Genomic DNA, 12852 nt, shown 5'->3' on the forward strand with positions numbered 1-12852 from the left:
ACTGTAATAAATAATCTTAGCCTGCTCCATTTTCCTCTCCATCTCTCCTTGAAGCAATTGAAATGGTAGATCATTCCCTGATGACCACTGTTGCTGGTGACGCAAATGGCACCCCACTGGATCCTGTAAGTCTTGTTCAGCCCCATCTATCATCTTAACAGGGAAGAAGAGATGTTAGGCAAACTGTCTCTTAATGAAAGATAGGGCTGTAAAAAAGAAAAATATTTCATTGTTTCAACATTTTGTTCCTTTTAGGAAATGCCACGTATGTAAAACAGAAAGAAACAAACCGGTTGGGGTTTTTTCTGTTGCATTTTTGTTTGTTTGTTTGTTTTTGTTTTAACATAAAACACTTGCAATCCACTCCAGAAATGATCTTGAGAAGAGTTAAAGAAATTTGCCTGTGTAGCTAAGGAATGAAGTGAGTGTCTCTGCCAAATGATGGGTGTTTCCAGGATACTGTGTCTCCAACCAGAAAGGGTTATTCCAAGGCATTTCTCTGGCAGCTTTCATTAATCTCCCTCGCTCTGAGCCAGAAGACAGGAAGATGTCAGACATCTGTGCTCTTGCACTGTTCCCTTTTCCTATTCAGGACAAGGCTGCCCTCAGCCAGTGGGAGAGAACGTAAAGGAACTGGCAAAGCTCAAACATTTTGTCAAAGGGAGACACATTCGTAAAGTTAATCCCAGTGCTCTGTCCGGGTGCTCTCTTCCCGCTCCTCATAAAACAGCCATGAAGAAAAACAGTTTCAGTCTGTTCCCAGTGGAGAGAAGACCATGACAGCTGCCAGCTTTTCCAGTGCCTCCAGCTGGGGGTGCAGGCTGTGTCTCCACAGAGGGCAAAGAGACATCAAAGGAGCCACCATCTCTGAGGGCAAAGCTGGCACTGGAGCCAGCAGAGCCTCACCAGCTCTCCTGGTTCTCCCATGTCCATGCTCTTTCTGTCCAGGCAGGGTGTCTCTGTCCCACTCAGCAGCCAAGTCCTGCTGTTCTGCACCAGCAGAAGCTATGGGCAGAGTGGGCAGAGTGTGGGTGCAGCCCCAGCTGGAGGGAGCTGTGGGAGCTCCCCACCAGGAAGGAGTTGAGCCTCTCTGCCATGCTCCTCTGCAGCTCCATCTTCTGCCAGCTCTGCCTGGCTCAGGCCAGCCTGGAGCCCTACCTAATCCAGTCTGGAATGCTGCTGTCAAGGACTGTGGGAGAATCTGGTTCAGACACCAAGGGCTACAGTCCCTATAGGTGTGCCCAGAAAGGAGAGCAAAGGATGGAAAAGGAGTGAAGAACAAGTGGGAAGTAAACACAGCATTTCTGCTGAGGACCTGCAGGCTCCACATCTCTCCTCTTCTCCACTTGCTTTTGCATCTCATTAAGTTACTTAAGCAAATGCTTGAATTGTCCTGGGAAGAAAAGAGCAGCCAGCTGGAGCTCTGTGGTATCAGTCCCCATCCAGAAGGAAGTGGGGAGAAAATACATAACATTTAGGAGCCATTAATGCTGTGGTCTAGCTCATCAGCCCCCATTCAGCAAGATAGGAAATGGATGGTTAATATCTCCCCTCTGGGCCAGTCCTTCATCTTCCCCAGCTGTAGTGTGTCTTTAGTGTCCGTGTCCTCATTTCAAGCAGCCAGACCATGAAATATCTTTCACGTTTTGCAAAGGAAAAGAAGGATTGGGAACACCTCCCTTGGAGCACAGAGAATTGTGAAGAGTGGGAAACTTCATGGTGGTGTGAGGGAATATCCCACCTCCTGACATCTGTGTTCAAACTCAGGCATCTAAACATGCCTGAGGGTTTAAATTCTTCAGTTTAGTTACACAGAGGTGAAAACTCAAGCTGTAGTGTTGCCTGGTATTAGAGAGCTCATGGCAGTGGAGTGGGAAATGCCAGTGACCTGAAACTCTGCAGTGGTGACTTAAAAATCTCAGACAAGTGCCCTCTCAGCACTAAATAACTCTGCCAATCCCGGAGCAACCTGGAAATACCTGAGGGAGGAGGAAGGGCAGCACAAGGGGGAGTCTGTCCTGGGCAGAGCAGCCAGAGGGGGTGGGAGCACAGCAAAGGAGACTGTGCTGCATTGCTCAATTCTCTGATCAAATCCAGAGCTGGGGAGGCAGCTCAGAGAGCACTCACAGCTCCAGGAGTGGATGTCTCCAGAGTGCTCCAAGAGTGGTTATCTCCAGAGCTGGGGGCAGCAGGGAGATAAGGCTCTGACTAGTGCTAGTTGCAGCTGGAGAAGCTGCTCTTGGTGCTATTAAAGTGCCCCCTTATTATGCCTGGGCATATTTGTGTGTATGGATGTATGCATAGGAACTTGTGACAGTTCTGGAGATATTCTAGGTGGACATGGATATGCTTTCCATAAGGGCTTTACTTACCTCCAGCTGTTCAGAGGAAAAGCATGATCCCACATGCAGATCTCAGTCTTTCTGGGAAAGATGTTCTTGCTTGAAGCAATTTTATGTGCAAGGACTGGTGTTTTCCAGTGACTGCTATAACACAGCTGCTTTGCAGAGTCAGGGTCTGCTGACCTCTGTGATTTGTTGCATAGCAATGAACAGTGCTGCATACAGAAAACAGCACAGATAATACTCTTCTGTCTGGCAACATCGTTTAGGAATATTTTCATAACTCTATTGCTTTAGATATTTAAAGTTAGGAAGAATCGACCCAGACCTGCTAGTTTATTTAACTGTGCTGCACTCCTTCAAAGTTCAGCTTTTTTTCCTTTCAAAGGCATAGGAACAAAGATAAGCATCTGTCCATCATAGCAATATTATGGTAAATCCTTAAAATAGTTATACTGCAAGCAAAAATAGGTTCCTGGAGAAAACCAAATTGTTTTATTTAAAATTAAATGGCTACAGCTCAGCATGAAGTTTAAAATTATTAATCATGTCTTCTTCAGTGCCTTCTCTCTCCTAGTTCTTCAAAACACAGCTATCACTCATTGCAGAGTGGAAACTTGGACAGCATTTCTTGTGATTCCATGCTCATCTCATCCCTAAAAGGTGCAGTGGAATCTCACAGCCCCTTCATATACTACTGATTCCAAAAAAGTCTATGTGACACACACTGCTCACTTGGAAAACAGCCTGTCTTTTTCCTGCTGGGATTGTAGCTATCTCAAATAAATGCAAAGCTGCACAATTATGGCTGTGTGGTCACAGTCTAGTGGAATAACTTTGACCCATGAATAGAAAATTTATCTTCAGATAACAAAGTGGTATTTGAGTTCTAATTGTTTTATTCCCTCAGCAACAGACCTGGGTACAACTTTTAGTAGCCTCAAGCCCCAACAGGGAAGGATTCTCCTTTATGGTTTTAGTGAATATCAGTAAAACTCAACAATACCTATTTGATGTGCTTCTACTGCCTGTAGTTTGGTCTGTGCAAAAAAAAAGAGAAAACATTTGTGTGAAAAAAGACAATAATTTGTTTTTAAAATTTTAAAAGGTTTAATAGTAATCGGATGGTTATAAAAATAGTAATACAATTAGAGTAATAATAATTTGGACAAATTGAATTAGGACAATATGAGACAATAAATACAAAGAGTTACAGACAGTCTGGGTACCTCTTTCTGGGCAGCATGAGCCTGAAAAAGGACCCACGTTAACAGAGGATTAACCCTTAAAAGCAGCAGCCTGTTGCATATTCCTACACCTCATACATGATGCATAAATTCCGTTCAAACACAGGATTCTGTCTGGTCATTGTCAACTCCTTCCTCTGAATCCTAACAGCGCCTTCGAGGCAGGAAGAAGTTGGTTTCTTCTGAAAAGAGGGCAATCAATTCTCTTTCTCTGAAAGATTGAGGTGTCCTGTGGCTGCTATCTCTCTGCGAGTCCTCTCTTTAAAAAAAAATCCTACATGGCATCGTTTCTATTTTAACATTTTTTATAACCTGAAACTATATTGAACACAGTACTTAAGAGAATTAATACAGCATTACTTTCTAACACAACACATAATATTCATTTTAATATTTGTGAAAAGCCAATCATCAAATACATGCATTTTTCACACATTGATGCCGAATCATGAGTTAGCCCCCAAACATGCACATGTTTATACTCCTATTATCTGCAAATAGCAACTGTGAGCCAAAGTGCCCATGCAGAGCCCTGCTGCAGCCCAGAGGACCACAGCTGTGGCACACACCAGCTGCAAAGCTGGGCTCTTCCCTGGAATCCAGAAAAAACAGGAAGGGTGGCACTGAAACTGCTGGCCATACCCAGACGTAAAACCAAACTTTCACATCAGACCTTCACATCCTCACCCTGGGGAGTTTACCAGCTGAGGGAAAGGTACCACAGCCATATGTGCATTGCATCAAGAGGAAATGTCATATCCTGTGCTTGTTCAAGAGTTCCTAAACATTCTTGCCTATACTGTGTGTACATAACTCCTTGTTAGACTAATGCACTATGCATAATATTTTCCATCCATACATCTCAATCTCTTGAGCTCTGTAACAGTTCTCCAAAGTCCAGCTGCAAATCCTGAAGCCTGTGAGGCAAACTGATGTTCTTAGCTCAGCACTACAGCTCTGCATATGTGTGCTGGGCATTGTGAAAAATACCAATCACTTGTTTCTAAAATCTTAAAAGTTTAATAGTAATAAAATGGTTATAAAAATAGTAATTCGATTAGAGTAATAATAATTTGGACAATTTGGATTAGGACAATACCAGACAATAGAAACAAAGAGTTAAGGACAGTCTGTGTACCTCTTTCTGGGCAGCAGGAGCCCAAAAAAGGACCCACGTTAACAGAGGATTAACCCTTAAAAGCCATAGCCTATTGCATATTCATACACCTCATACATGATGCATAAATTCCATTCAAACACAGGATTCTGTCTGGTCATCAACTTCTTCCTCTTAATCCTAATGGCGTTTTCCTGCCTGAGCGAGGTAGGAAGAAATTTGTTTCTCCTGATAATGGAGCAATAAATTCTCCATCTCTGAAAGACTGAGGTGTCCTGTGGCTGCTATCTCGCTGCAAATCCTTTCTTTAGAAAAAAAAGTATCTTACATAGCATAATTTCTATTTTAACGTTATGTTATAACCCTAAACTATATTTAACACAGTACTTAAGAGAATTAATACAGCATAACTTTCTAACACAACACATACAATATTCATTTCAATATTTGTGAAAAGCCAGTCATAAAATACGGCTTTTTCACAGGCATGGGCACGTGGTATGTACGTATCCCTTCCCTCAAGGCGCCCAGATGTGCATCAGCCTTCAGGCAGGTCACAGACACCAAGTCCCCAGAAGACACAGGATGTCTCAGTCCATCCTGCCTGCGCTGCAGGTGGACAGTGTCCTCATTGCTCAGCCCCAGGGCACAGCAGGGGCAGAGCCTGGAATGGATCACCGAGATCTTTGGCTGCCTTTCCTGGCTGCGCCGAGCTGTAGTCTCAGTCTTGCTGCAGCACAGGGCGAGGCTCAGCCAGGAATGCGTGGAGGAGGCTCCCAGGGAACAGAACTGGTTCCTTTGTGCTCTGGGAGGACATGCAAGCTCAGGCAGATGTAGGTGCAGTACAAAGAGTGCCCTAAATCACAGCGACTTGCCACAGGTGTCTTTGCAGAGCCCTGTGTTCTTGTTCCCTGAACAGGAGCTGGCACAGGGAATATTAACCAGTTAATTCTGCCATTGTGTGTGTTCTTGTGGGATAGCGGGAAGGGAGGAGGTGACTGGATAACCCAGCTCAGAGGGCACTGAGAGCTGGGAAAACCAGCTTCTCTCTGACCTGTTTTACCACTGAAGGAAGGCAAAGGGTGCAAGATAAGCATCCAGAGGCCTTTTCTCAGTGACATTCACTGTTTCCTCTGCCAGCCCAGACAGGGCAGATGTGTGCCGTGCCTGTGACAGCCACCTACTTGAACAGAGACAATTCTCAGCACATAATTCAGTGCCCTGTTTTCACTTGTGTCTTCTGTGGGTCTTTTTCTTGTAAAATGTTAGCCAGATTTATTCTCTTCATGCTGGCTTGAACACAAAGTCAATCTGTTGACTGTAGAATTACCCTGCATTTATCCATTAATTTCTATATTTTGCATAAGCCTAAGATTCAACTCACTGGTGAGGAAAGGCTGTCAGACACTGACTTCCACTGCAAGGGTGCTGATGGTCCTGATGCTGGATGGGATGAACAGTGACAGTCTAGACAACTCATCTTTGAAACACAGAGAAGGCTGTCTTGCCCAGCCAGTCCAAAACATGACAGGGAGTAATAATTTTTAAAATGAATCTTATAATAAAGAAAGAATGGATTGAGGAGGGTACTTGAGGATTGTAGTTGTTTTTTTATTAAATTGTTATGATTTTTTCTGTTTTGTTTTTACAACTGGATCGGTTGTGGTCCATCTAGCTTTATAATGCAGTCTACACCATATTAATTATGTGTCTTCAAGGATTCAAGTGATTACAATGACCATGCAAGTATTTTCCCTTCTCCACAGAAGGAGGTATTTCTGCAGCACAGGATCTTGTTTCAGTAGGTGTTTTGGATTTGTTTTTTTTTTTTTGCCTGTTACTTTAGTTTGGACTGGGAAGAGGTTCTTCTTCAATTCAGTACATGCTGACCAGGACCTCAACCCCATGGGAAGAGAGCGTATAAAATAGCAAATGGCAGCTCTAGCTGTGCTTGAGAGGGTCACCAGCACTGTACTGATCCCCTGTTCCTCCCACTGGATGCCCCTTGGCAGGCCTGCCCCATCACTCCTAGAAAAAGCCAGCACCCTGCAGTGATCAGCAGCCCCAGCACAGCTGAGCCACCCATGCTGCTCATGGGGCACATTGAGGACAACTAATTTTCCATGAAACATGGTAGTTAACGTGTCTCCCTTCGAGTACACAGAGGTGCTGGAGGCCACTAACTTTGACAGCTGTGGTATTTCTTTCCCTAAATGCCTCTTAGCCAGTGTGTCAGTGGGAGATGTTACACAGTTAGGACAGCTCCATGCCCTTCTCTAAGTGTCTGTCCTCGCTTTATTTCAGGCTAAATACATTCTGCAGTGGATATGTGCCCCTCCTAAGTGGAAGATCCTGTTCATTTTAATGGCTCCACTCCCTTGAATGAGGACAAGACAAAAGTTGGCTGGATCAACTGTTTGCCCTAACCCAGCCTGTTTCAGTATCCTTAAGCACTGTAATGATTTTCTTTGGAAGCAGGAAGCATAAATTTAAATTAAGAACATAGCTTAAGGAGAAGCAAGATCTTTTAACACCCAGCACTGGAGTTTTACTTGAAGAATGTGCACTGAGAGAGTCAGAGTGGAACGATCTTTTTGTTCTCTTTGTACAGCACCTAAGGCAGCGCTGCCAAAGCCACAGAGGAGGCTCCTCAGCAACATCAGGTAACTACAGCAGTACTAGTGCCCAGGGTCTGTGTCTGTGAAAGCAACTTTTCTCTTCTCTTGCTTCCATCCTTGTCCCTGGATTGGACCAGCAACCTGTATGGGTTGTGTTTTCCATTTAGGCTGACCTCAAACACTTGGTTTCCCCTTGATTGGAAACAAGTGTGCTGAAAGCTGTCTGCTCTTTCTTCACTACACAATGTGGACTGCTGCCTGGCTCCTGTCTGGAAACAATTATTTCCCTCATGTACCTACTGGTTCTGAACACTCAAAGACTTATCCCTGGACATTCTTTTCCTTTTTGCACTTTTATTAGCCCCTTCCTTTATAAACAGAACTTGTCATTGTATATAATGCCCACAGAACAGCTCTAGCTCTGTTACTTGACAAAATCGCTGCCATGTTTTAAGGCCAGGTCTCCCTTGAGAGAGTTTTGTATCTGTAAATGTGCCATAGTGAATTCACCACTCCTTTGTCTCTTCTGAGAGGATGAATTTTTGATTGTATTTGAATTTGTGGGACTTAAAGAAAGGGTGGGACTTCAAGCACACGTTGTGGTTACAGTGGTGTAAATATTCTTCAACAACCCCAAAGAATGGTCAAACATCCACACACAGATGTGCAGTAATGCCTCCAAGTATTTGCAGATGCTGTCAGTATAGCATAATGCAGCTGTTTTTAAAAGGAACTTACCTGTTTACCAGCCTGTATTCCTGGATTTATTCTTTCATTCAAATGCTCCTACTTTTTGATGTGTGTATGCAGACACGAGGGAATATGAGCAACAGATGACCAGAATCTGCAGATATTTGCACACAGGGGTAAGCTTATGCCATGGATAGTGCCATTATACTGAGCAGGGTCACTTTTCTCAGAGAGATTGATCTCATACTTTATTTCACAAAGACTAGTTCCCAACTAAGCACAGACTGTGAGGAAACTAACTGGAGTGGAAAGAGTCTATAAATTTCTTTTCCTGCCCTGAATTCAAAATAGCGTTTCTCTTACTGGAAAAACAAACATAAGCTCATTTTGGGTGTCTCTGTCTGCCTGCCTGTGGGATTGGTAGTCCACACCTTCTGCCAATTCGGAGACCTCTCTGCCCCCGTTTATGCTCTAGAGGTTATGTCTTAATTACAGAAAAGCTGATCTGCTGTGACATCAATTTCCCTCTCTAGGGGAAATTCCTAGCTGTGAAATCCTAGCAGAGGCAAATTGCTGTTCTTTTTTCTTTTTCTCTTTTTTTTTTTTTTTTTTTCCTTTGGCCAGTCCAGATCAACCCCAAAACTGCCATCTCGGTTTGACCTTGACTACCGCTTTGAGAGTGAATCGGAGAGCCTGCTCTCTCTCCTAAAGTGCTGACGTACAGACAACTATTTCCAATGGGTTATCTTGATACAGAACTCAGGCTGTATCACAGCCAAGAGCCTGCTGCTCCTGCCAAGCAGGACCCAAGCCTGGGGGCTGCAGGAGCTGAGAAAGTGCTGTGAATCAAAAAGGATGGGCAGTGTCCTGAACGAGGACACTGCAGCCCTGCCTAAACCGGGGGCAACATCACAGCAAGTCAAAGTCTCTAGAGAGATGTGGGGATCATCCTACCTCCCTTGGGTTGTGCTCACCCACAGCCACGCAACCTGGCAGAGGGAGGGCTTTGTGCCAGCCTCGGGCTCGTGTGAATGAGATGACCAACACGCAGAGAAGCAGCAGGACTGAGCCCTGCTGCCTGGGGAAGGGGGATGCCGGGGGAAATGGCTGTGTCAGTCCGTGCCTTCGAGCCGGCTGCGTGGGGAGGTGGGTGGCCTCAGGCTGCGCGCTGCTGGCGCTGCCGGCACCACCCTTTGCCTTAACCGCTGTGCCCGGGGAGGGCTCTGGTGGCCGGCAGCGCTGGGGCCGGGATGCGGAGGCGAGCCGGGGATGCCCCCCCGAGCGGTGCCGGGGCTGGCCGGGGGCTCTGCCGAGCCCGCACCGCACGCCGCGGCCGCGGGTGGAAAATGCCTCGTGTGCCTTGAACCCACAGCCCAGCCACCAAAGCACGGCGACGGTGTTGTTTGTTTTTTTTTTTTTTTCTTAGTTAACAATGGAAACTTTTTTTTTTTCAGTATTTCCCTCCAGCCCGAGCCGAGCGACAAGAGAAAAAAAAAAAAACTTGTTCCGCTGAGTTCAACCCCAGACAGACTCACAACTTCCTTCCTGCTCTCCTACCCCCCTCCCTCCGCTCTCCTCCTCCTCCTCGCCGCTCCTCTCCCTCTCCTCCTTCTCCTCCTCCTCCTGCTCCTGCTCCTGCTCTCTCCGCCTTTCCAGCCGCACCGGGAGCGGGCGCCGGGGCCGCGGCGCGGAGCTGCCCGGAGCCGCTCGGAGCGCGGAGCCGCCCGCGCAGCCTCGGCCGCCGCGGCGCGGAGGGGCAGAGCCCGGCGCGGCCGGCCCGCCCCGGGGCGAGGAGAGGCGCTCGGGGCCGCGGAGGGAGCGGGAGTCCCGGCAGCCCCGCGGCGATGGTTTCGGCAGCGCCCCGCGGCCGCCGGCGGGCGCTGCCGGGCGGCGCGCACTGAGGGCGGGCGCGGATCCCGAGCCCAGGTAAGCAGCGGCGAAGGGGAAAGGCAGGGGGGTCACGGCCGCCCCTCCGCCGGGGGATGTCCGGCAGCAGCGGCGGGCGCCGTGCGGGGGCCAGCCGGACCCCGCGGGGAGGAAGGGGCGAGCTGGGGGCGCGCAGAGGGGCAGGGTGCTGCCCTGGGCTGTCCCACAGCCGAAGTGTGGCCGAGCACCTTGTGCCGGTGCTCGCTTGGGCAGCCGAGTCCGAGTGCTGGGAGCTGTGCCGGGGATCCCTGCAAAAAGTGGCTGTCCGCGCTGCCTGGGCTCTGCTGAGCCTCGTATTGCCTGCAAGCAGTGCCTGGAGGGATGGGAAGCCCTTTGGTCACAGCGTCAGCTGGGACTGCGCTTGGACTCGAGGGCATTTACCTGCCAGGAGCCTCACAGGGATACCGCTGATAGCATCGCACACGAGTGCTTCCAGAGGCGTGTACACCCATAGCCAGAGTTAGCGCACTGTGTGTAAACAAGTTTGTACTCTCATGTGGGCAGTGTGTTTGTGCAGATCTCAGGAGCGCCCATGCCCCGGCATGGGATGGGGACTGCAACTCCAGGGCACATGGAGCAAACAGGAGATGACAGAAAGCACACTGACATGCACAGGGGAACAGAGAGCCACCTCCGAAAGCAGAGCCTCTCTCACGTGTGTACACAGTCACACACTCGCCACAACAAACAGCACTGCACATCTCTGCATGTGGGGTTCCAGGCTGTGACTTGGAGGCATTTGCAGCCTGCATTGTCCCGGACAGCAGATGTGCACAGGGAAGGCAGATTTAGCCAGGACATTCATGAAGATGTGCAAAGCCGTGTTGTTGCACATGGGAACTTAAAGGACTAACTGGAGATGTGACCCTGTACCATACACAACAGTGCAAGCAGGGAGTCGTCCCATGTATCACATAACATAAATCCATTCCTGAGAGTTGGTCTTGCTATAGATGACAGACTGTAGGGTGGCAAATATAAGTTGTTTGGAGTTTTTTATCTTCCTTTAGAAAATGCCAGGTTTTGGGGTGAGCACTTGAAAGCTGCCAACTTTGAGTTCACACCAGTTCACTGTAATTCTCTTATTCTGTTGTGGGAATGGCTGCTGGCTGTGTGTCCTCTCGGACACTGCTGCTGCAGCCGTGTCGACAGGCAACCTGGAGAGGGGGCAGGGAAGGCAGGGAAGAGGGGAAACAGCCGCAAACCTGACTTCCCTTTCCCTCAGATCTTTCGGATGGCTGGCCTGTGTCCCCACGGGTGGCACACTGGGCAGGTGGGAGGGGCGCGCAGGAAGGGAAGAGTCTGGCACGCTGTGTGCCCAGCTGCATGGTGAGCTGAGGGAGGGCACAGAACTACTCTCACTGCTTCTCTCTCCTCAGCTGTCCCGTTTTATGGAGCTGCGGGCTAGCAGGGCCAGCCCAGCTCCCCGTTCTCCTGCTGGCGATGCTGCTGCTCCCGTCGTGCAGAGAACCCGGGCGGCCCCGCAGAGCCTGAGCGCCGAGGCGGCAGTGGCGACGGCCCCCCTGTGCTCCCCGGCTGACTACTATGGCCGTGTACTGCTATGCGCTCAATAGCTTGGTGATGATGAATAGCAACAGCGAGGTGACAAGCGGCGGGAGCAAGACGCCGCCTCCTCCCGGACAAGTGCTGCCCAGGGGTCCGGAGACGCCCGGCAGCTGCCGCTCGCTCCCCGTCTTCAGCCCGGCCCCGGTGCCGCCCCGCTCCCCGCACTGTGGCCCCGCTTTCCTCTTCCCCCTGCCTGAGGAGCCCCTGAGGCAGCCGGGCAGCCCCGTGGGACGGCGGGGCAGCCGGGGCGAGGAGGGACAGCCAGGGCCTCCCATGGCACGGCAGCTCCAGCGGGAGCTGCACAACGTGCAGGTGAACCAGAAAGTGGGGCTCTTCGAGGCACACATCCAGGCGCACAGCTCTGCTGCCCAGCCGCCCCGCAGCCCCCGGCTGGGCCGGCCCCGTCCGGCCAGCCCCACGGCACCGGCGGTGGCACTCGGGACTGGACCCCGGCCCCGAGCCCTCGGAGAGAGCGAGGCCCCCGATGCTGGTGGGGGGCAGCTTTGTCTGAGCACTGCAGAGCCCCCCAGGAGGTCAGGGATGACGGTGGAGCTGGCAGAGAGCAGCAGCCCCCTGGAGCAGTCCGGGCCTGCAGCACGGCCGGAGGAGGTGGTGGTGGTTCCCACAGGACTGAAGGGCCAGCACCCGGCCATCGGTGGGAGCATCCCTGCCGTCATTGTCACAGACCTGGGGGGCCCGGAGGAGGAGGCGGGCGCCGTGCCCCCTGGCAGCCTGCCCGTCCGGAAGCTCTCATCGTCCTCTGCATCTTCCACTGGCTTCTCCTCGTCCTGGGAGGAGTCCGAGGAGGACATCTCCAGTGACCCCGAGCGCACCCTGGACCAGACCCCCGCCTTCCTGCAGACCCTGGACCAGCAGAAACCCCGAGTGGTGAGTCTTGCAGCAGCCCTGGGGAGGTGGGCTGAAGGGTGGTGGCATCCCTGCTCCAAGGCATGGCTGCAGCAGCAGGGCACAGGTCTGTTGCAGCAGAGTTCTGCAGAGAAACTTTACACTTGCTCAGTGGTGCTTGCTTTCCCTCACACATAAAGCTTTCAGACTTGGAAGAGGGGTTCCTAGCCGGAAAATCCTCTCACGAGAGAGTAGTGGTACCTGTTTCATTGTGCACAGTCCTTGCAGAGCTTCCCTGGTGCTGCAAAGCTGCCTGCCAGCATGCTTAAAATACATCCATGGACTGCAGCCTTCTGCTGACATGTGGTTACCAGCCTCAGTTTTTCCTCAGCCCAGCTTCCCTGGGTGCTGGAGGTTTCCCATGGTTTACATGAGCCTGAGGGAGAATTTGTTTCCTCCCTGGAGTTGAAACTGTGTGGGCCAACTGTCTGTTCAGGTTT

At 50.1% G+C, this 12852-nt stretch overlaps 1 protein-coding gene across 1 annotated transcript in view; it reads left to right on the top strand.

The window, feature by feature from the left end:
• The first annotated feature begins 9799 nt into the window (after nucleotides 1–9799).
• ITPKB (inositol-trisphosphate 3-kinase B) overlaps nucleotides 9800–12852 on the top strand; it is a 67184-nt gene continuing 64131 nt past the window's right edge. Inside the window, exons 1-2 of the mRNA XM_036380832.2 lie at nucleotides 9800–9940; nucleotides 11320–12394. Coding sequence (XP_036236725.1) covers nucleotides 11486–12394 — 909 coding nt within the window. The 5' untranslated portion in view covers nucleotides 9800–9940; nucleotides 11320–11485. The remainder of the gene's footprint in view (nucleotides 9941–11319; nucleotides 12395–12852) is intronic.

The sequence above is a fragment of the Molothrus ater genome, chromosome 3 (genome assembly GCF_012460135.2).
Source record: "Molothrus ater isolate BHLD 08-10-18 breed brown headed cowbird chromosome 3, BPBGC_Mater_1.1, whole genome shotgun sequence".
Classification (NCBI taxonomy): Eukaryota; Metazoa; Chordata; class Aves; order Passeriformes; family Icteridae; genus Molothrus; species Molothrus ater.